This window comes from Taudactylus pleione, unplaced genomic scaffold (assembly GCF_031769625.1).
Source record: "Taudactylus pleione unplaced genomic scaffold, aTauple2 ptg000236l, whole genome shotgun sequence".
NCBI classification, from domain to species: domain Eukaryota; kingdom Metazoa; phylum Chordata; class Amphibia; order Anura; family Myobatrachidae; genus Taudactylus; species Taudactylus pleione.
The window spans coordinates 1,484,821-1,509,553 of record NW_028284638.1 but is presented as its reverse complement, the minus strand read 5'-3'; the positions used below and the strand labels follow the sequence as shown (position 1 = coordinate 1,509,553).

Sequence of the window (24,733 nt, the reverse complement as noted above, 5' to 3'; positions counted from 1 at the left end):
ATTAGATTAATCGAGTACATCGAAAGGCGTCTGAACTGCTCGCAGTGCTTGTGGTTGGATTTTCCTACCGCAATAATGCGAACAGTTCAGGCAAAGAGACAACCAAGTGACGTGGCCGATGACGCTGCTTTGTTAATTATGCACACCCTTAAAACGCCCGTTTTGACCGTTTGGCATGCCTGCGTTCGGATCACCACTCCCCGTTTTCAAGCACCTTCCCCTGTTACCACCCACAAACGCCTCACCCTGTCACTCAAATTAGCAGGCACTCGCTATTTTGCGAGCGCTTGATTTCTGACTGACTGGTTGGCGCATGCGCATTACGACCCATACGCATGCGCAGTTGTGCGAACATCGCTCGGAGCGAACGAGCGGCCGCATACGAGCGGGTCTAAATCAGGCCCTGAAACCACAAACATGTGGAAGTGGATTTAACACATCATAAATAGTGATGTAGTTTATATCCTGACTGACGGGATGTCAGTACTCAGAATGCTGGCACCAGAATTCCAACACCAGTCAGTGCCAGCATCCCGACAGTAAGTATTTGGGTTAGGATTAGGTACTATGGGTATGGTTAGTGTTAGGCTGCGGGGGGGTAAGGTTAGGGCACTTACTGACAGGTGTCAGTATCCTAACTCTGTCAGGATGCCGGCATTGGGATTCTAACCGCCGGGATCCTGAGCACCGGCATCCCGTACCCAACCCCATACATAATCCTAAAAGAAGATCCTGCTACAAATATGATAGAAAATGACAACATTATCATCAGATTGTCCAGCATTTTTGCCCGATGATAGGTGTCTAAACGACCAGCGGGAGCGCGCATCGCTAGTCGTTTTAGACATTTTAGTTAGCGTTTGCAAACAATTACTTAAACCGAAAAATGGTGATGCGCTAATCAAAAGGGTAATGTTCCCAATATGGCAGAAACAGAATTTCAGGACACCGTCTGTTTAAATCACTATATTTTATATTATAAATACGTATACATCAATTTCTAAAAACTAAACATATAAAGCTTCTCATTAAAAATATATAACACTGCTAACAGAATTTTGCAGAGTAATAATATGATAAGGACAGCCTCAAACACGGAAAGAAAAATATGAATTACAATCAGTTACAAACTGTTTCAAAATAATATCAATTTGTCAGTGATCTCACCACACAATATAACATATTACGGAGTCTCGATAATTATGTGCTGGATGGATGAAAAATTCCTCCTATTACGCACATCTTGGGTTTTTACTCCTAGTTGTATGGTGGAAGTATTTGAGCCTTCAGATAATTGGAACCTATATGCACGTTCCTGTTGTTAGATGGAGCGTATGACATCTACAGCCCCTCAGGCCGGACGTCACTGATGATCCTCCGGGTCTCCGCCTAGACCAAAAGCGGGACCAGCACTGGTAAGTAATTGCGGCTCCAATCTCCAAATGGCTTTATGATATCACTCACCGCTGGTAAAAGGAGTTTTTGGTCTCTATAACAGCTGTAACAGGCGACCAATAATTTTCTTTCAGGGCTCAATTCTCCGTATAATACAGTCTTTACTGAACAGCAGCAAATGCTACAGGTTCCAGAAAACAAGGCAATGTCACTCTGCAGTTTGTCAGCACTGGGCAGGTATTTCTCTGACTAGTTTTGCTCCTTTAATGGGAGCTTTATCAAAGAGGATATCGTTATCGTTCAATCGCTCAATTTAATCGTCTAGTGGATAGACTATAATTTGATGCCTGACACAAGTACAAAAAATATACTAATGATGCTTTTAATGCTGGGCATACAATATCAGATAAGATGCCTGTCAGACCAAATGACATTTAATCTGGCAGGGGATATCTTGGGCATACACTTACATATATAGATGTGGGGTGGGGGAATGGGACACGACTAGCGCACTGGCAAAATAACCTCATGAACGGAGATACAGAAAAAATAAAAAATGATGGCCATACTGCTGTGAGGAGTAATAAATATGAAATAATAAATGTAACTGGTTCACAGAGGTGCTCCCATGAGAGTAGGTGGAGTATATGTAGGTAAAAGGAAAGAAAAAATAGTACTCGCTTTAGTGGGGCACTAATCCATCATGAATAGTAATAATCATATATGATAAGGTATAACTAAAGTCCTGATTCAGACACGGTCGCAAGCACTGAGCGCTCGCAACCGGGTCGATGGTGGCCCACAGCGCATGCGCACGACAGAGCCGGCTCCTTCGTGCGCATGCGTGAGACCCAGCTAGCGTCGGGCACTCCGTCGCTCTGGGTCTCGCAACAAAGGGGGCGAGCTGTTGATGTTGAGTGACAGCTCGCCCCCTTTGGGAGGCGGGCCGGGGCGGTGGCTGCCCAAACGGAGGCGTTCCCATGAGAAGGGCTGCCGTTTGGGGGCGGCCCCACTGACATCACGAGTGATGTCAGTGGAGAGATTTCGGCTATGTTAGAGCCAAAATCTCTCTGCGGCTTGTGGCCACGAGACCCTACCACAAGGGTCTTGTCGCAAGCCCGATGGTCGCCATGGTCTTGACCATCGCGACCATCGTCATGGCCGCTCGCTGTAGCTGTGGGTGGTCACCCACAACTATGCGAGGGGCCAGGAGGCCGTTCTAAAAAAAAAACAAAACCCGGCCCTGATTCATAGCGAGCGCTCTGTCAGAGCGACCGGGTCTGAATCAGGCCCTAAGACTTAACTTTTAATAAGAGTATATAAATATTCAGTAGAAACTCACATAAAATGCGACAATAACACAACATACAAACATATAGTTACAGGATTAAGTATTATCTTATCCTGAAAAAATGTTCTGGGTCTTATGGTGTTGAAAAAATACACTTACAGTATATCAGACCTCTTTTGTCATGAAATTCTCCTAAAAGATGATACATGTGTAATTCATCATAAATTTAATAATCCAGATTGAATGATATTCTGTCTTGAGAGACTGATATGGATATCACAGTGTTCAAAATTTTCCCATTAATCATACCAATATTGACATAAGATTCCAACACATTCTGGACGTAACACATGTGATAATCATCAAAAGGTTTCTAATTAAATCAGGAAAAATCGGCAAGCAAAATATAGATAAAAATGCATGTAATCCAATCATCTGATAGAGGTGAAAAACTCCACCACTATCCCCTGGCGATAATATGGAAAGTATAATTTAATGTAAGCTATATTACAGTGTATGGCCACACAATATCTGGGTTCCTTCCCTGGGGAGGAGATATTTGCCCGTTCCTCCCCTGTGAAAGAACAAGGGAATTGTTGGTCGCTCGGCCACGGGAGCGCATACACTGCCAGTAGCAGCAGTGCAACTCCAAAAATATTGCATCTGGTGGACATGCTGGTCGATTTGGCATGTCTGATCCGATCGATATTTTGAGGTCAGTCACGCACATACACTATACAGTTATCTGTCTGGACTGCCAATATATATCATATATGGATCGGCCAGATAATCGGAATGCGGTTAACATACCGACAACCAGTATGCTGTCTGCTGGAACCCCGGCATCGCCGAGAAAACACCAGCGCCATAATCCTGACATGACTCGGGATACTGACGCGGGGATCCCGGCAGATGGTGTCCTGATCGTAAGGACACCGGGTGCATGTAAGTATCAGCCACGGGGGGGGGGGGGGGAGAGTTAGGTTTAGGCAGCCCGGAGGAGCTTAGAGTTTTAGGCTGCGGGAGGGGGGAGGTTAGGGTCAGGCTCCGGGCAGAAGGGGATAGGTTCAGGCACCACCAGGGAGGGAGATAGGTTCAAAGGGGGGAGCATTAGGGTTAGGCACCAAGGGGGAAGGGTTAGGGTCAGGCACTGAGGGTTAGTGTGTGGGGTAGGGAAGGTTAGTATAAGGGTGCAGGAAAGGAGGGTTAGGGGGTAAATAGGACAGGTGAACATTGCTTATCGTTTCCCTGTCGGGAATTGAACAATCGGGATGCCGCTGTCAGTGTACTGACAGCCGGCATCCCGTCCATCGGTATTTCATACCGATTCCAGGTAATTGCATTATGCATGCAGAGCATAAATCTATAGATTAACTAACAGTAGTTTCGGATATACACCCTAGAGCATTGCATGCACATTTTGCCTAAATCAAAATCCTAGTGTTGCAGTGGATTACATACAGTATGTTACATATATCCTTGTGATTTGTTATAGAAGACTAAATCCATGTAGCATGCAATAGTTCTCATCAAATAATACTCATTTGCCATGTTAACATTCATATAACACCATCAGCAATGTAACACTTACATACCGGCATCTCTAGGAATTCACAGCTGGGGGCTAGACAAGCTGCTACAGAACATCTTTGGGAACTCTGGGACAAATTACTTCTGCAACTATTCTCAGTGCTGCCTGATAAGATATTCTGCAGCAGCTGAGCTGCATAATTGCTGGTGAGGCTGACCTATATACTTATTAATGACTGGGCTGCACCTTTGGCACAAGTCATAGCCATTTTCTTATAGTCTGACAGTGCTCCTCTGAACTATATGGTCCCTGCAGTTTCCTCTCTATAACCCCAGCTGCCCACATACTCCATACCCTATTGTCCAGATGTTATCAGATGGGTAGAATTTGCAGCACCAGGCACCCAGCCCCAGCATTAGTACCAGCACAATGATCCCAGCTGGCACATGACAGGAGTGCAGAAGGAGCTGGTAATGCTGCCTGGCTGTGTGTCTCCTAGCCCTGAAGCACTCTGCCTGGCTCTGCTACCACTGATCACTGGAACTGCTACTTGCTGCCTGCGTGATACCAGCTCAGCTGCTTTGGGACAGTCAGGTCGGCAACCCCACGGCAGCATACAGTGGGAGAAGATCTCACCGTGGTATGCAAGGGGTCTGAAGAGAGGAGCAGGGGGCCATGCTGTGCTCTGTAGTTATTGCCTGCATGGTTAATACCTTTATACTTATTGTAGATACTGGCCAAGGATCACACTGAGTGAGTCACTCCCCCAACTTCAGCAGGGGTGGTGGCACCGGTTGTACAAGATTGCTCTGTGGGTTGCTCTGGTTAAAGTCATTATTACAGGCGCCGGAGGGCTGCCTGCCATAAGTACATCATTGCTGGGGGTAGGGCCATCACATTTCAGCGGCGGCTTGTCTCTGGTATATCGAGCGCTGCAGGGCAGCGGCCTCAACATGGTTTAAAAAATGTCAGCTGCCTACAGGCAACCCCACAGGTGTCAGCCCACTGGGAATCTTCCCGGTGATATAAATGGCAAATCCGCCCCATGGGCGAAAAAGTAGTTGTGGCCTTGTGACAGGGGGTGTGGACTAATGTGAAAAGCCATGCCCACAAGCCACTCCCCCCATTTTCATCATGCTGTGGGCATGCCCACATCTCCAGGAGCTGATTGCCATGCCCACAGTCCCTCTCTCTAGTGAATAAGCACAGCAAGCATGTGAATGAGTATTTTCTTACCTATATGATTTCTCTGCAACGAGGGAACCTCTGAATAAATTAATCCTCCCAGGACAGGCTGTGTCTTGAGTCAGTATTTACTATTCATGCAGGAGATCACATGGTCTGGAAGCCGCCTGTTTGTGTTGTAATAAAGCCAATGTCATCATCATGCAACAGAGATTCAACCAGATAGTAACAGAAGTTTTGGAGCAGGACAAATGTGACTAGGATAGAGATGACAGAGATAGGAGAGAAGTGACAGGGCCAGGACAGAGGTTACAGGCACAGGATAGTGGGGATAGGACAACAGTGACATGTCCAGGACAGAATTGACAGGACCAGGACAGAAGTGACAGCGACAGGGCCAGGATAGAGGTGATAGGGACAGGACCAGGACAGAGGGGCTAGGATAGAGGTAACAGGGCAAGGAAAGAGGAGACACAGATGACAGGGCCAAGACAGAACAGAGGGGACAGGAGAGAGGGGTGACAGGGCCAGGATAGAGGTGACAGGGCAAGCAAAGATGGGACAAGAGTGACAGGGCCAAGACAGAATAGAGGGGACAGCAGAGATGGGTGATAAGGACAATGCTGAGGTGACAGGACCAGGACAGAAGTGACAGGGCAGGACAGAGGTGACAGGACATAGGGCACGGTAGGACAGATAAAAACAAGGAAGAACAGCGCTGATATGAAGTATTGAATAGATACTATGACTATACCAGATGAAGTGTAATAAATTATAGATTTTAATGCTTCCACTAGCAATGATATATAAAAACAATATATAACACAATAAAAACAATGACAATAGGCCAATTGTTAGAGCACTGCACCTATCTCTGGGTTATGTGGATCAATAAATGAATGAAAAGTTTTCAGTGTCCTGTTCCTATGTGACTCTCCATGGTAGATGGCATTACAGGTAGTAAAATAGTGTATCCAGATGTATATTGTTTAATCTCCAACCAACTCACGATGTACAGGGGTCCTGAATTTTGTAGCGGAACAGCACTCTCGCTTTGGCGTTCCTTGGAGTGGTGAGAAGTTTGATGAAAACAAAAAGTTCTTTAGAGATGACTGTATCAGCCTGTTGCTCAGCTGTTGCCCGATAAGTATAGAAGTCCATGGAGTCTGGTCCAGGTTACAATGCAAGTGGTGGCATAAGATGTAGGTCAAATTAAATCCCAGAGAATAGAAGGATGCTCCACAACTAACGCGTTTCTCTGGGTGACTCCCAGCTTTATCAAAGTCCTTTGATAAAGCTGGGAGTCACCCAGCGAAACGCTGTAAAATACAGTGAAACGCTGTAAAAAAGAGTAAAATAGAGTATACAGAATAAGGAGAAAGAGACAGTACTCTCCTTTGTGGGGCACTAATCCAACACATGAAATCAGTAGATTTCAATATATGCTAAAACTTAACTTTTAATTAAATATATCAATGATAAAAAGAAAGAGCTCACATATATTACAATAGAACAACAACACACAAACAAATAATGGCACACATCAGTGGTATATATCGTTAAGAAGAATTTTTTTGGTTCCATAATTGTTGAAATAATACATATATGGTTCAGACTCATCAGATGTATACTTTAAATAACCACAAATGTATGCGTGTGATAAGAATCATATTAAATCCAACCAGGAACAGTTGGCAAACTTTATATAGTCAATCAAGGTGTATGCAAAAATAATCAATTTCTTTAGAAATAATGCAAAACTATCCCCTGACAAAAATATATAGGATACAGTTACAGTATATCAAATTCCAAAGGAAAAAAATCCTTAATGAAAATAAGCAGCAGTCACCAATACCAAACATAAATAGTAGCTCATCAATTCTCATGGTCTCCAAAAAAGATGATTGTCATCTTCATAGTGCAATATATCATGTATGTAACTCTGGGAACAAATTTAGTATACAACACAATTAAGGAAGTATATGATATAGAGCAGTGATTCTCAACCTCGGTCCTCAAGGCACACTAACAGTCCTGGTTTTAGTGATACCCATGGTTGTGCACAGATTGTTAAATAAAAATAACTGAGGTACTAATTAAGTCACCTGTGCTCAAGTATGGCTATCCCTAAAACCTGGACTGTTAGTGTGCCTTGAGGATCGTGGTTGGGAACCCCTGATATAGAGCAACCATAATCCTGTATAAAATAATAAACTGTAAGAGTATTTGAAGATCAATGTGATTTAGTACCAGGTTAAAAAATGAGACTCAGTACTAAGGCAATAATGAAAATTATGTAATGATCAAATAAAAGCTTGTTACCTATAGCATATAATCTGTATACAATTAGCACTGAGATAAAGGTATATATAAATCCTTTAGCAGTCAATATTGTGAATCTTAAGGTGCGTACACACAATGAATTTTTGAACGATTTAACTAATACGACGTCGTTATCGTTCAATCGTTTAAAAACTCGTTCATTGTAAAACGATGAACGATTATCGTTCATGCGCGTTCACGTTTGTCGATTGTAGTTCAGTCAGACTGGTTAATGAACAATTTTCAATAGCAGTTGCAACATTTTTCCTTCAACACACAGAAAATCGTTTATTAAGTAAAGTAATACCAACTACTTTGTAATACGATTTTCGTTCACTTTTTCAAAGGTAAAACTGAACGAAAATCGTCCACAAAATTTGTTCATTACTTACATCGTTCTGTGTGTACGCACCTTAACAATTAAGCCTGCATTTGGACAGAGATCAGTATGATCTGATCCATGATAATTAGATTCAGAAGTAAATTACTCCTATTAACCTCACATAATCAAGTGGCTGCATATCTGTATACAATTAGCACTGAGATAAAGGTGTATATAATTCCTTTGGCAGTCAGTAGAGTGAATCATGCTTTTGTATACACAATTAAGGGCCATATTCAATTTGGAGCGAAAAGTCAGTTATTTTCGCCATTTTCACTTATCCCCATATTCAATTCAAAGACTTATCGAAGGTGCGAAAAGTCTTTGTAAGAAAACGGGGATACATTTTCACCACTGTTCAGGTGGCGAAAAAAGTGCAGAATTGGGGTTTTGGGGTGCGGAATAATAAAAAAGAGCCTGCAGCCTTTGGTAAAGTAATCTGTTTTAAAAAGTTCCTCGGGACACCCCAAAAAAGGTACGAAAAACCTATATTGGGGGACAAACTTCTAAACTAGCGAAATAGACTCCATGGGGGTTCGCAAGTATGCGGCAGGTGTTTTCTAGAATGCGGGTGGTTGCGGCAGGTAGATTTTTGAAGAATTTTTAAAAATCACTTTAGGGACTTAAAAATATGCTTGCACCCATTTTCATGTACCCCAAATTTGATGGGACTAGTTGTTTTTTTTTCAAAATATAAAGCTAAGTGCTATTCTCCACCACTTCTTCCAAGACGCATTTACGCACCTGCCGCGGCTATTTAAAAACCCCAATTACCTTCAGCAGGCCAAATCGGGGGTACCTATACTGATCCCACATGTCAGACCATCTTCTAGGGCAGGGATGGGGAAACTCAGGGGCCGTATAAGGCCCCTGGAATCATTTGATCTGGCCCTCTGAGCTCTTTTCTGCTAGCCTCATCTGGATAGCAGGGTGCCTATAATGGAACCCTGCAGCCAGAATCTATGCAGCGGTGCCGCCTGGAGCGTCCTTAGGATGCTTCAGACGGTCACACCGCTGTCCTTACAGCTCCCTGGAGCATCCTCAGGATGCTCCAGGCATTGCTGTAATCACTGGCGATTGTGCCCCCGCCCCCGTGTGACATCACACAGAGGGGGTGTGGCCTGCACTGGGCCCGCAAATAATGTTATATATATCAAAATGGCCCTCAGCAGAAAAAAGGTTCCCCACTCCTGATCTAGGGGGTGACAGGCTGATTTCCCCGAAAGTGACAGGACTTTTCGATACTTACCATTCCGCCGGGTCCCATTTTCGCTGATTCCTAATTGAATACGGGGATAAGCGGGTACGCGCCCGATACTTTATCCCAGGAAAAAAAAGCGATGGCGGAAAGTCCGACTTCCGACTTTTCGCCTCAAATTGAATATGGCCCTAAGACCGCATATGGACAGAGGGCCTGATTCAGAGCCGAACGCTGTGACCAGAGCGCTCGCTCTGAATCAGTGCCCTCCTCCATGAAAATGGAGCGGCCTGTTGGACGCTCGCATAGCTGTGGGTGACCACCCACAGCTATAGCGAGCGTCCATGATGAATGTCGCGATGGTCAAGACCATCGCGACCATCGGGCTTGCGACGGAGACCCTGCGGTAGGGTCTCGCTGCTGCAAGCCCTGGAGTGATTTTGGCTCTATCAGAGCCAAAATCACTCCCACTGACATCACTAGTGATGTCAGTGGGGCCGGCTTCAGACGGTAGGCGTTCCCATGGGAACGCCTCCGTCTGGCAGCCACGCCCCCGGCACGCCCACCAAAGTGGGCATGCTGTCAATCAACATCGACAGCACGCCCCCTTCGGTGCGAGACCTGGAGCGACGGCTATCCCGTCGCTAGGCGGGTCTCGCGCATGCGCATGACGGAGTTCCCTCCGTCATGCGCAGTAGCGCACCATCGACCCGCTTGCGAGCATCCTGCGCTCGCGAGCGGGTCTGAATGACCCCCAGAGATCAGTATGATCAGATCCATATTAATTGGACTAAGAAGTAGATTGCTCCTATTCACCTTGCAAAGACAAGTGGCTGCTGCATATTATGTTCAGATGCAGTGAATAATATGTGAGCGGACTTGCTGAGAGTACATGGGGTATAGAAGAAGTAAATATCTGCTTTTCAGCGATCCTTCCAGCGGCAGCTTGTCACTTAGTATTGCAATCAGACAATCTGTAGTTCCAGGCTGAATGAGAGTATCAGAAAAGCAAGCAGTAGGAAAGTGGGGGAAGGGATAAAAAAAAAAAAAAAGAGGACACTGAACTGGGGTGCTCCCACTCGAAGTATGTGTGCCTGTGCTACACAGTGAATGAAGAGTGAGCGGTCTCTGCCCAGGTCCCTAACCCCTGAAAGGAGAAAAAATATATAACAGAACACTGTATGTGGTTCTCTCTCCTAGGGCTGCATGTTGCTGGATCAGTGCAGGCTAGACACAGGGAGTAAGAAACCAACTGTGCCTGTAGAAAGGGAAAAGGTACCTTAGCTGCTGCTATGTGCTGTGTGACAAAGCCAAATGCGGTGAAACTGTATCCTATATATTTTCGTCAGGGGATAGTATTGCATTATTTCTAAAGGAATGGATTATTTTTGCATACACCTTGATTGACTATATAAAATTTGCCAACTGTTCCCGATTGAATTTAATATGATTCTTATCACAAGCATAAATCTGTGGTTATTTAAAGTATACATCTGATGAGTCTGAACCATATATGTATTATTTCAACAATTATGGGACCAAAAAATCCTTCTTAACGACATACTACTGATTTGTGACATTATTTGTTTGTGTGTTGTTGTTATATTGTAATATATGTGAGCTCTTTCTTTTTATCATTGATATATTTAATTAAAAGTTGTTTTAGCATATATTAAAATCTACTGATTTCATGTGTTGGATTAGTGCCCCACAAAGGAGAGTACTGTCTCTTTCTCCTTATTCTGTCATCAGTTATACCCCTTTTACACCGGAGCTAAAACCCGGGTTATTGCAGGGTTAACCCGGGCAGCTCCTTGGTGTAAAAGGGGTGAGGGTTGGATCACCGGGTCGAGTGACCCGGCAATCCAACCCAGGTAAGTAGCAGGGTTTAACATGGGCGTAGCCCGTGAAACCCTGCTGTGTGTACGGCGCACTCCGGGTCTTGATGACCTGTAGTGCGCCACAAGCCGGCCGATTGGTCCGGCTTCAGTGGCGCTTGGAGATGACGTCATCTCCAAGCGTCCAATTTCACACCGAAAAGCCGGGTCTATGCAGACCCGACTGCGGTGTGAGCGGTACCGACTTCGGAATATCCCGAATTGGCGCCGGCTAAATTCCGGATCTGATCCGGATAGGAACCCTGTTCCAACTCCGGGTCAGACCCGGAATTTTGGTGGAAAAGGGGTATAACTGTCCAATGTCATTCCCTACTATCCATGTGGACATAGAGGGGGAATATAAACCTGTGGTGAGCCAAAGCGAGCCACCATGCCTGAAGCGAGGGGACAAATTTCTTTGTTTGGTGACCTTTATGGGCATGGAACCGCACTTCCGCCCTCACCTTACTTCCAGGTCCTTACAGTGAAGGAGAAATAAGCTCAACCCATTAAGTTGGGCTTCTATTCTGGGCTTTATTGGATTGGTTTGGGCCATACTTGCCTACTTTTGAAAAAGCATTGTGAAGCAACACCTATTAGCGTGGTGGTCATGTGGATGTGTACTGTTACATCTGAGGGGTGTGTCTTAATTGCTTTACATCCAAATGTAAACGAGACCCAAAGTAGTTAGCAAGAACTACTTGTTGATGAAAACACAGTTACTTTTTAGAAAATGTATGTAGCCATAGGGATCATTGTGCCTTATAACCAATGCAGGGAAATTATACTAATGATCCCATTTGAAAGTATGTATCAGGTTTTTTTATATTTATATATAACAGCTTCACAGGTGTAATGCGGGAGATTGCTAGACTCTTCAGGGAGATTTCTATTTCAGGGAGTCTCCCTGACAATCAGGGAGAGTTGGCAAGTAGGGTTGGGCTTGTTTTTCACTCATCGGTTGCTTATTTTTATTTCAGAGTTGGGAACACTGGGCCTGATTCAGACCTGCTCGCGAGCGCTCACAAGCGGGTCGATGGTGGCCCAGTGTGCATGCGCACGACGGAGCCGGCTCCGTCGTGCGCATGCGCGAGACCCGGATAGTGACGGGCAAGCCGTCGCTCCAGGTCTCGTACCAAAGGGGGCGTGCTGTCGATGTTGAATGACAGCACGCCAGCTTTGGTGGGCGTGCCAGGGCGTGGTTGCCCAGACGGAGGCGTTCCCATGAGAACACCTACCGTCTGGGGCCGGCCCCACTGACATCACAAGTGATGTCAGTGGGAGTGCTCTCGGCTCTGATAGCGCCGAAAGTACTCCAGGGCTTGCGCCAACGAGACCCTACCACAAAGGTCTCGTCGCAAGCCCGATGGTCTTGACCATCGCGACCATCTTCCTGGCCGCTCACTATAGCTGTGGGTGGGCACCCACAGTATATGAGCGGCCAGGAGGCCGCTCTAAAAATTAAGGACGACCCTGATTCAGAGCGAGCGCTGTCAGAGTCCAGCTCTGAATCAGGGCCACTGTCCACAACCCTCCCTGATATATCTGCCACCGGAAAGAGTCTGCCTGTCAGACAGAAATGAAATAAACTTAGGGGTCTATTTACTAACCCTTGGATGGAGATAAAGTGAACGGAGATAAAGTACCAGCCAATCAGCTCCTAACTGCCATATCACAGGCTGTGTTTGAAAAATGATACTAGCTGGTTGGTACTTTTTCTTCATCCACGTCTTGGTAAATAGACCCTGTGTAACCTGGCCGGCAGGGTGTTGCCCCCCTCCCCCCAGGAATCTGTACCTGATGTAACCGTAAACGTAGATACTACTCTGTGTGTGCACTGTGCAGCCAATTCTAATTGCAGCAGTGACACCAATAACTGACGATAATGTCTAAATAAATGGTTGCTGCTATTTCCAAGTTGGACGTAGACACCACGTGACCGATGCAGGAGGCTGGACCGCTCCTGCGTTACCATCCACTAGGGCATAGAGGGGGAATATGCCCGAAGCATGGCGAGCGTAGCGAGCCCGCGAGGGGACAGTTTTGGTCCCCCGTTACCATCCCCGCCCCTCCCCCTTTCAGGCCGAGTCACGTGGGTGTGACGTCACAGGGCCATCAGCCCTGTATAGTCTAGACCTAACCCTAAATAAATCCCCTTCACGGAGAGGACCCTGACGTCATCAGCCAGTGTCCAGCGTTATTCCCTGCCATCCAATAACTGACCGGCACCCTGGCTCCTCCCCCTGATGTAGAGAGCGGTCTCATAGTTATGACATCATCTTAGGTCCTTTAGCCTAGACGACCCCACGCACATCACTTCCGCCCGGAATATGGGGTCTGTGTTGTCACTTCCGCCCGAAGTACGGAGGCTCTAAGCTACCCAAGTGGGCGGCTAGTAGCGTTCTTGTGCTTGGCTCCTTCCACCCTTCTTCCTTCCTCTTCCGGTGACGGCGGCACCAGGTATGGCCGCTGCTCTGTGTGTTGCTGCTTTGTCTTGTTTCACGAATCCGTCTCCATCCTGCTCTACGTGTGCTCTCGGGATCCGGGCGGCAGCGGGACGGTGACCGAGACGTTCTCCGAACTACAGGCTGTGCTATTATCTGTTTAGGCGGCAGCGGAGGGGCAAGGCCGGCTGTGCGCCGCACACCGGCAGATTCCCTGGAGGCATAGCCCAGGACTCGTTCTCCCAGAGCAGCCCATAGTCTGCCGAGACTTGTATTACTAGGGGCAGCTAGCTGCGTATGGAGAGAGGGGGCTACACGTAGGCGGCGCGTCTGCCAAGACAGGGAATGCCATTACATATGTTATTATTGCCCGTTACAATAGCGAAAGAGTAAAAAAGCCTTAACGTGTGCTCAATGCTTGGTTACGTATTAGATTATTTCCCTTATGTTTTGGATGAAATATCTCTTTAAGGGTCTACGCATCTATTTGCCACTTCTATCAATTCCTATATGTATACAATAGCACTTTAGTTCTGCTGCCCTTAGTTGCAAAAATACTATTTTCAAATGTAGAATTGACTTTCTGGCACAGCCTGTAGATCAGCTAAGTAGCCTGTCACTGTATGCTGGAAATATGGGAACTTGGATTGATATTGGTTAGAGAGCCAAAATAACAGGATAGTATGTGTACCCAGGGTTTCATATAAGATGAGATACAACATGGATAACTGTGATAGATGTATAGTTATGTGTACATATCCGATACAAATGTTCATCCTTGCTATATTTGTATTAAAAATGTTATGCAAAACCTGCATCTAAAGGATCTACTCCTATAGGGGTATTCAATATGGAACGAAAAGTCCTTTTTTTTGCGATAATTTCGCCAAAAATGACGTCATTTTTGCTGGTTTTGGTTTTACACTGTATTCAATTTCAAAGACTTCGCAGGTTCGAAAAGTCTTTGAAAAAAGACGGGGATAACTTTTCACCACTGTATAGGTGGCGAAAAAAAGTGCAGAATTGGGGTTTAGGGTGCAGGCTTAAAAAAAAAATAGCCTGCACCCATGGGAATGACATTTTAAATATAACTGTTAAAAAAAATATAGGGACACCCCAAAAAATTAATTTAAAAATTGGGTAAAAAAGTGTTTAAAAATAGGGAAATAGGTTCAGGGCAATTCTGCAAATATGCGGCAGGTGTATTCTAGAATAGATTATTAGCGGCAGGTGCATAGTTGTAGAATTTTTTAAAACTTACTTTAGGGACAAAAATATGCTAGTACCCATTTTCATGTACCCCAAATTTGATGGGACCACTTAAAAAAACCGAAAAAAATAACCTAAGTGCTCTTCTGCAACACTTCAATGTCGGAATAAAACACCTGCTGCGGCTATTTAAATCCCCGACTTTCATTTGCAGGCTAAAACAGGGGTACCCATAGTGATCCCCCATGTTTTTACAACTTTACAGGGTCCTACAATTTATTCAAGGAAAAATTCGTTTTTTTACGCAGATCCCACTACGCAGTTTCCCTTTTTCGTAGCTTTTATATTGAATACTGGGATAAAGCGGGCGTGCGCCCGATACTTTATCCCAGGAAAATCTCCGATGTGGAGCGAAAAGTCCAGCACGGACTTTTCGCTCCCATATTGAATACCCCTCCTAGTCTGACCAATAATCTTAATGATTTTTTTAATTTTTTTTATTTAATTTTTTTTAACAAATTTGTTTTGTATAGTGTTTTGTAAAATGTTGTACATTTCAGTTGATAGTTGAATGTACTTCACAAATATTGATACATTTAGGGTTAAAGTGGGGATTGTGATTCATCAGCGTCTATGTAATGTTCTGTTACAGAACTGCACATTCTGTCCACCAGCATCTCAAGTTTTCCTTTACACCACATTGGGCTTGATTCAATTGAGTGCAAATTAAATAGCGCTGGGTGGGAGCTCCCGGAGCTATTCAATTCAGCGCGCTGTTAAGGATTTCTTCTCGCACCCCTCCATGGGAGAAATCTGCCAAAAGTACAGGTGCAATGCTTTTTTCTGCACTTAGTGCTGCGGAAACAGCATCGTACCGGGCAGTTTAGTTGGAGAATGTCCATTCTCTCGCACAACAGCACGCTGAGTTGAGTAGCCTGGGAGCTCTCTCCTGGCACTATTTAATTTGCGTTTAATCGAATTGAGCCCATTAAGGTACAAGGGGAATACTTTCAATGTCTGCACCACCGTAAGAGGCTGTTATGTGGGCAGCACATTGCATGGATTTTAATTCAACCCCCCCCCCCCCACCCCCAAAATAAAATAAATAAAATTCTTGATAGTTTTGTATTGAAGTGGAAAATGTACAGATAATAACAGCAGTGGTCCTCAAACTTGTTCTCTGGACCCCAGACAGTTCATGTTTTCCAGGTCACCTAGCTGGGCACAGATGTATTATGCTGGGTACACACTGAACAGATATATCTGTAGATGATGGTCGTTCATACACACTGAACGGCTATCATCTGCCATGCAGCCGCAAGTCCTGCTGGTCGCGCGGTATCCGTCCCCCTCCTTGTGGCTGCAGGCTGCTTGTACACACTGCCCGATGGACAGATATGTCTGCATATATATCTGTCCGTCGGCTGTGCCGGACAGCAGACACGATATGTCTGTGAACAACGTTGTTCAGACATATCGCTGGTACACACTGGCCGACGGGCACCAGATATATTGGCCAGTGTGTACCCAACTTTAGTCACATTTTAATGATTTGGAAAACATGAACTGTTTTGGGACCTGAGGACAGAGTTTGAGAACCATTGGATAGTATACATGCACAACAAAGTGCCATGGATGTTTATCTATGTTTTTAAGCTAGTCTGATTTGAGATAATTAGTTGCAGTATTTAGATTTAATTTTTTTAAGATGTATTTCAATTCTTATTTTTCATATATTTTTCCATTCTTTTTGTTGACATGATGAATTCTGTATTTTCCTACCTTATTTTACTTTATTCCCCAATAGATATAAAAATGGTCCAGCGCCTGACATACCGTCGTAGGTTGTCCTACAATACAGCCTCTAACAAAACTCGTTTGTAAGTATATTCTTTCATGTCACTTTGTAATGTTAAATTATTATTCATGGTGCATATGGAGAACTTTATGGACTGTCTTGTTTCTAGGTCTCGAACACCAGGAAACAGAATTGTTTACCTGTACACCAAGAAAGTCGGCAAGGCCCCCAAATCGGCATGTGGAATCTGCCCAGGAAGACTCCGTGGTGTAAGTGCTCCATTTGCATTCAAAATAATTAAGTTTTGTTGAACTTGCAACCAAATAGATGTTTCTAGGTATGATTAAATATTGAAGTCTCTATTTAAAACTTAAAAAAATAATTTTCTCCAGCATTTTAGTTGGTGATAGCCTAAAATATAATTTCTCTATTTAGTAAAGTGAAAAGTGTGGAGAAATGACTGATTTCTCTGTTTGTCTGCAAGTCCATTAGCCCCTATAGGTTTCAATTAGGGCCAAGCTCGAATGATATTTGTTTAGATGAGAAACCGCTTTTCACAAAAACATAACACCGTCTCTGGATGGCATTAGGTCTACTCACACGGGGAAACAAAATTGGTGAAGAAACTGCTCTCTTCCTGCTTTTGAGGGTCCTGTGGATCTGTTTGCTTGCGCATACATGCACATACACCCTGGGCTCCAATATGTTGCAGTCTATCGCATTTGCAAAAAGATCCCACTGGAGGGCAGATTTTACCTCACCAAGACAGATCCTTGTCGCTTGTTCTGTCCGAGAAAGTGTTTTCAAATAAAGGAGACATTTTTAATTGATAATATTATACAGTGTATTGCAAGTTTTACTAAATAGACCCCTGAATCATTATGTATCAATATATTACAATAATTTGTAGCATGTACCAGTGACTACTGTAGAGGCTCTTATTGGTTCCATTACCAATGTTAAGTTTAAGATTTGGAACCATTGCTTATTTACTACATTTCTGTGTCCTCTTAACCGTAGACAATAATAATAATAATAATAAAAAAAAAAGAAATTGAGTACAAGTGAATTAAAATCTAGCTAGTGTAAAATGCAAATATGGTTGAAATGTTTTTTTTCTTTTGGCTCCTATCTCTACAGATCCGAGCAGTTAGACCCAAGGTGCTCATGAGGCTGTCAAAGACAAAGAAACATGTCAGCAGAGCATATGGTGGCTCCATGTGCGCAAAATGTGTTCGTGACAGGTAAATAGTGTGTGTATGTTCTCTTAACATGCTAGTTTTTGGTCAGAACCCTTTTATCATTGATGCTGCATGTGGAAGGTGACTGTTGTGAAGCTGGTGATCTTTAAAAAAGACTGGTTCAAACGATGTCATACATGCTGACATAAGAGCCTATGTGGTGGTGATGTACACAGTGGTATGAATAACAAAAGATTGCTATTTTTCATGACTTATTGAGAGATTTTTAAAGGTGAAAATGATTAAAGGGATTATTTCATGTGGATTGGTGAGTGCTCTGTTTTCGGAATGGACTATTGTCATTTGCGCTGGGACAATACCAGGCATCCCTATTGATGGACTTAAAGGAGCAGTGCATATACAGTATTTTCCTATGTATGGCGTCACAAGAGGTCTGCAGTGCTTTACGAGGTACAGAAACGTTATTAACAAAACAAGAACAATGTTACGTACAGTGCAGGACATGATTTATAAACTTTGCTGCATCAACAGCAAGGGAAATGTGCCATTGTAGGCAGAGGGGAGGAGATGATGGTAAATGCTTGGGAAATCAAAGCACATTAGGGAACAGGGTCTTGCTCGTGAGAGCTTAGTCTGCAGGGGAGCAACAGATAGACACGGGTGACACAGAGGGGAGAGATACTGAGCAAGGAGTATGGGGGACAGTGGGTTAGAATGAAAGCTGGAAGGCTTTGATAAGTAAGTATCGAGAGCCCGTTTGAAGTTTTGTGGAGAGTCTGATAGCTGGGAACTTGCTGTTTGTATGTGACTAGAGCCTGTATACATAGGTGGATATTGTGGGTTTTGGCACTGAATTAACACTTGAGGAAGGGACACTGTGATGGTTCACAAGGTGTAATGTGGAAGCAAATGGCTAGTGTCACATAAGTGGTCACTCTGTTTTATATGCTACCTATGTGCATGCCTCCAGTTATTCTCCACTAAAAGGTGTTTAGAATGTTTTTGCTTGTGTAAAAGCCCTTACTGTGTGGATACTGTGGTATTTGTTTCAACTTCAGTTTGGAAGTGTTTGCTCCTCTAGCAGCAGGTAAGGATAAAATTAATGGTTAGGACATGTTAAGGAATTAATATTAATCTGGTATTGTTGAAAGGCTCACTTATGTGGTGTGTTCATGAATCACTAGACCAGTAAGGAAATGTCCTGTTTTTATCATTAAAGCAGTTTTCCACTTCTTTTACCTCGGTCGCATTGTTGTGTAGGCATAGAATCTTTCTGCAGAGTAATACAATTTGTGTTTATGGTACAGCAACAAATGGCTAGTTGAAAGGAGGCTCATCTTCGAAGTTTCTTGATATTTTAAAATATTGTTAACACATCTTTTATAACTCTAATGGTACAATACATTTTATAAACCTCTTCAGAAGAGGTCTCTAAAATGTATTGTATTCCTTTTGAAATTCATGACTCTTTATTTGTACCATGTGAAATGCTTCAATAAAAGCAATTTGAAGACATTAAATGTTTTTGTCCTGCATCTCTTCAATATGCTTCCTTTGTTTTTTTGTAACCACCTTGTACAGCTCAGCCTGAAGAGTGGTTGGTGTTTCCCTTCTAAATTATTTACCCTGGTTGAAAATATACCTTGAGTATTTCTGTATGCTGTGTATCTAGAGATGGTTTGTCCTTGAAACTTAATTAAGAGAAAAATCCTTCCTAGCAGCTTGGAAATAGCGAAGGAGGGGGTGACCATAGGAGACAACAGTAAGATAAAAATGTGCCAGCTAGGCTTGCATGTTAACATGTCCTACTGAACATGCTAGGCATTTGTAATTATCTTTAATCCCCTAAAAAGGGTGGACATGAGGGGTGTGTTCTAGGACTGGAAACACTTTAAAAAGTGGTGTGATTTTTTTTTTTTAGATGTATTGTTAAGCTAAATAGTGCCTGTTTATCCATCTTTAAATTGTACTACAAAATATAAGAGAAACTGTTACAGACCTACTACGATTTAAGTAATGACTTTTCAGGTTTTATAAGAGTTTGATTTAACCTTCCATTACTTATTTGCAGGATCAAGCGGGCATTCCTAATTGAGGAGCAAAAAATTGTCATAAAGGTGCTGAAGGCTCAAGCACAGAGCCAGAAGACAAAGTAACCTGTTTGTATTGCTCACATCAAAATAAATATTTCTGTTGTATCTTGTTCTGTGGCCAGTATCTTTTTTTTTTTATTTTTTTTTTATTTTTTTTCAATGGGGGTTTAGTTGAATGAAACACCAGCTAATCTAATGCTAGGTATACAATGGCGGATATATTGGCTGATCAATTGATTGGCCAGTGTACACCAGCATCGTTCACATACATATCGTGTCGACTCTGCTGCACAGCCGATTGCAGATATCTGTAGGCAGTTTGCCGTCCTCCCCGTACACTTGCAGCAGAGGCGGCCGTGTGGGAGAGGGGCGGGACTCGCCAGCTGTAACCACAGCCATTCAGTGTGTATGAACGACCATCATCTGCAGATATATCTGTTTAGTGTGTACGCAGCTTAACACTGCTGATTGAAGAACATTAAAGGCTGTTTTTGGAAACAACTAATTATTATGCGTGTGCTTCCCGGCATATCAGCAACCATCGGTGGTACTCAATCAGTTAATACCTGGGTACCTCATGGCAGCCAATTTACCTTATTACCACTAACATTTGCAATACAATTCTAATGAATATAATTGCTAGCAGATAACATTTTCAAGCCTTGCTATATTTTAAAGCAATAAATGTGCTTTAAAAAAAAAAAAAAACTAGAATGAAATAGATATCCATCGTCCATATATGCCCTCTCCTCCATAACAGATTTCAAAGTTTGCTGCACCCAATGAGTAACATCACTTCTCACAGCTTAATCTCACCCTTCAAAGGGACTAGGAGGTGACACTTTAAGGGTTCAATCCAATTGCAGGCGATGCTCACGTTCTTGTGCGCAAATATGCTGCACGAACTGACTCCCCAAGATCACCTATTTTAATATTCACCTCTGTGGGGACTGCCAACTAAAATACGTAGTTTCAGGGTAAATTGCAGGTGATCAGGTTTGCTGTTGCTGGTATTCCAACTACACATTCCGTGCATAGCCTGCAATTGAATTGACCCCAAGAGCTTCTGAGGCATATACCCTGGGCAGCATAATCATAAGCCAACATGTAATATCAAAATTTACCAAACGCCAGAATCTTTACCATTGCTTGGTGTTGTCATGACAAGGACAAATTAAAGCTTTTATGTATTTATATAATACAGAGGTTCTCAAACTCGTCCTTAGGACCCCAAACCGTTCACACTTTCCAGGTCACCCAGCAGGTGCACAGGTGTATTCATTACTCACTGACACATTTTAAAAGATCCACAGGTGGAGCTAATTATTTCACTTACGATTCTGTGAGGAGACCTGTAAAACATGCACTGTTTGGGGACCTGAGTACAAAGTTTGAGAACCTGTGGTATAATCTCTGTCAAGGTGACACTTGTATCCCTGATGTAAACAGATGTGACCTAATGCAATTAAATCATTCCCTGTTTGATTCTCTTTACAATGTCTATCTAGATATATGGGTAAAAGTATTTGGACGCCTGACCATTACACCAACAGGAACTGCAAATACATATACTTTAATATAATGTAATTAAACACAGAGTTGGTCCTCCTTTTGCAGCTATAACAGCTTCCCCTCTTCTTGGAAGGCTTTCCAAAAGATCTTGAAGTGTTTCTGTGGGAATTTGTGCCCATTCATTCTGCAGAGCATTTATGAGGTCAGGAACTGATGTCGGACGAGAAGGCCTGGCTCGCAGTCTCTGTTCCAGTTAAGGTCAGTACTCTGTGCGGGCCAGTCAAGTTCTTCCACACCAAACTCCTCAACCCACGTCTTTATAGGTCTTGCTTTGTGCACCGGGGCACAGTCATGTTGGACTAGAAAAGGGCCTTCCGCAAACTGTTGCCACAAAGTTGGAAGCATAGCATTGTCTGAAATGTCTTGGAATGCTGAAGCATTAAGCTTGCCCTTCACTGGAGAAAAGGGGCCTAGCCCAAACCCTAAAAAAAAAAAAAAAAAAAGCCCCATACCATCATCCCTCGTCACATTCTCCCGGCATCCACCAAGCCCATCTGACTGCCAAACAGAGAAATGTGATTCGTCACTTCATAGAACACGATTTCACAGTCCAGTGTCGGTATGTTTTACGCCACCCCATCCGACGCTTGGCATTGGACTTGGTGATGTGAGGCTTGTATGCAGCTGTTTGGCCATGGAAACCAATTCAATTAAGCTCCCGTCGCACAGTTTTTGTGCTTACATTACTGCCAGTGGAAGTTTGGAACTCTCCATCTATGGAATCAGCAGTGTGTTGGCGACTTTTATGCACCATGCGACTTGGCAGTAGTGGACCCCACTCCGATTTCTCCTTCATCCACTAGGGTACACTGGAGCTTAAGTCACTGGGGTATAGATGGTGGTAGAGTAGAGCCTGGCACTTAAAATAATTACAAGTGTGACTGGCTCCTCCCCCTCTATGCCCCAGTTTAGAAATTGTGCCAGAGAGAGCTGGTGCACAGAGTGGGCTGTCTCCAGCCCATGTAGTATTTTAGTTAAAATTTTATTTGTAATCATTTTGCCAAGTAAGGACAGGCAGCATGCCTGCTGCAAGGGAGCCGCCAGGAAGGGACCGCTACGGCTACTGCTGCCTGTGTCTGGTGCCCTGAGAGGGGGGGGGCCCTGCCTAGACACATCTGTCTCTGAGGCCTGCCACCTGCTCGAAACAGCTTGTGTCCGGGTCCCTCACCAGCCCCCCGAGCCCAGCATCCCGGCCGCAGCAGCAATATGTAAGTATCGCCACCGCTCTGGAGAAAGACAAAGATTGGGCTCAATGACAGCGTGCTTCACATGGCAGTCACAGTAGAGACTTTATACAGGTGGCTATGACTGTTCAGCTATGCTTGTGACTCACTATTACAAACCGCTGCACATTGTGCTCTCAACCCCTCTTTCCCTTCCCCAAAATGGCTGTGGTAGCTCCCTGGTGTATAGCGTTCCCCCCTCCCCCATTGTTAGCGCAGGCTGGGGGTTATTTAGAAGTTCACTGCTGTTTCGGTTATGACGTCCCGCCATATCGGTAAGAGATCTGCAGCTTATTTAAACTAACACTATATCCAAATTCACTACCAGCGTTAGCTGGGGGCGGGGCTTAACGGCAGCGCAGCAACTCCATTGAGGAGCTTCGCTCTGAGGCATCATAGCTCCCTTACAGTACGCACACACGGAGCTGGCATTCAATTTAATTTACTACAAGCACACAAGGTCGCTCTCTTTAATGGGACACCCGGGTGCTCCTCCCTTTATAGCTCTGTGCATGAAGTTGGACATAGACTTAATTATGTTATTAATTGTTAACTTGTCATGTTGTGACAGTGCAGTAGGGAATAGCTGCACGCGTTAGGTGTTTATTCGCACATTCTTCTCATTGAACATGTGGGTTGGGGTGCTGGGTGCATTTTCCTAAGAACGTGCTCTCTTTAGCCCAACATTTTCTAGTACTACAGCATACCCTTAGTGCAGGTAGCATCTATGGCTGCATTGTATTTTCATCAGATAATTGTGTTTGCTCACTTTGAAAGATCCTCGCATGCGTGTGTTCATTTATAGAACACAATTCTTCAGGGTCCATGGACTCCACAGGGAGACCTTGGGGTGTAGGTGATGGAACTGAATACGGGCACAATGCAGTTAAAAGCTTTCAGCTCCCAGGATGCATTATTCACTCTCCCTATACCCCTTCCCAGAGGCATCTCAGTTTTGTTGGTGCCCGGCCGGAGTTGGGTCACCATTATGCAGGGTGGCAGCCCGTAAACTATTATTTTTATGATTTGTTTTATCTTTTCTTCATATTGAGTACGCAGCAGCAGACTGTCCGAGGGACGTCTGCGCTGCCGCTCCATCACCCCACCGGTGCCGCAACACCAGTACCGATCTAGGGATCTTGGCGGGCATTCGGGGGTCAGCGCTAGCCAGGGCCCCCGGAGAGTACCCAGACTGCAACTGGACTTTAAAGGACCCGCATGTTAAGGCAGTCGATTCCTCTGGTCTCGGGGGATGGTTGAGTGTGAACGCAGGCTCCAGCCATCGTGATCCACTAGACCACCAGGTAGTTGAAAATAGTGCTGCCTGCCTCTCCTTTTTTCTATCTGTCAGCATATGGCTATACCCTTTCTCTAGTTCATGCCCTAATACAGGTGTATGTTTCTCATATATATATATATATATATATATATATATATATATATATATATATATATATATATATATATATATATACACACACACACACGGTCCACTTTCCATTTACATACCACCAGTGTCATATGAAAGGCTAGATCTGACGTTTTGTTTAATAATCCCTGCTCATAATTAGATATATAAGGCTCTCACTTGTAAGCATACCTAATGCAAATTCAATATTATAGATGCATATACAGAGCTTCTGAGGAAGGACCAGGCGGTCCGAAACATGTCAAGCTGGTGGTGAGATTTATTTCCCTTCAGGTGGACTTACTGTTTTTTTTTTTGCTGTCAACCCCCGCCAAATAAGGACTACCGGGACCTGTTGTGACCTACTCCATTTGCCATCCTGAGCGGTAGTCGTTGTACATCTCTAACAGACTGTTTCCACTTGGAGATCGTATATGTTGGCTTTATATGCCTGTTTAAAACTTACTAAATGTGAGTTTAATGTACAAATTAAACCTTTGTCCATTTGTACCTACTGTTCTACACTATTTTTCTTTCTCTTTTTTTTGAGAGACTGAAGAAGAGGCAAGACTATACGGAATATATGGAGGCGTGATTTCTCTA

General features: G+C 44.0%; 1 protein-coding gene across 1 annotated transcript; it reads left to right on the top strand.

The window, feature by feature from the left end:
- The first annotated feature begins 13,569 nt into the window (after positions 1-13,569).
- On the top strand, positions 13,570-20,037 carry RPL34 (ribosomal protein L34). Its single transcript, XM_088479457.1, has 5 exons — positions 13,570-13,641; positions 16,642-16,714; positions 16,802-16,901; positions 17,773-17,876; positions 19,906-20,037. Exons 2-5 carry the CDS (start codon positions 16,650-16,652, stop codon positions 19,988-19,990), a joined length of 354 nt encoding a protein of 117 aa, XP_088335583.1. The 5' UTR covers positions 13,570-13,641; positions 16,642-16,649; the 3' UTR covers positions 19,991-20,037.
- The last annotated feature ends 4,696 nt before the right edge of the window (positions 20,038-24,733 follow it).

Coding starts and splice junctions, on each gene's coding strand:
- RPL34 (XM_088479457.1), top strand. CDS start 16,650: ATGGTCCAGCGCCTGACATACCGTCGTAGGTTGTCCTACAATACAGCC. Junction 16,715..16,801: donor GCCTCTAACAAAACTCGTTT/GTAAGTATATTC, acceptor TCTTGTTTCTAG/GTCTCGAACACCAGGAAACA. Junction 16,902..17,772: donor GCCCAGGAAGACTCCGTGGT/GTAAGTGCTCCA, acceptor CTATCTCTACAG/ATCCGAGCAGTTAGACCCAA.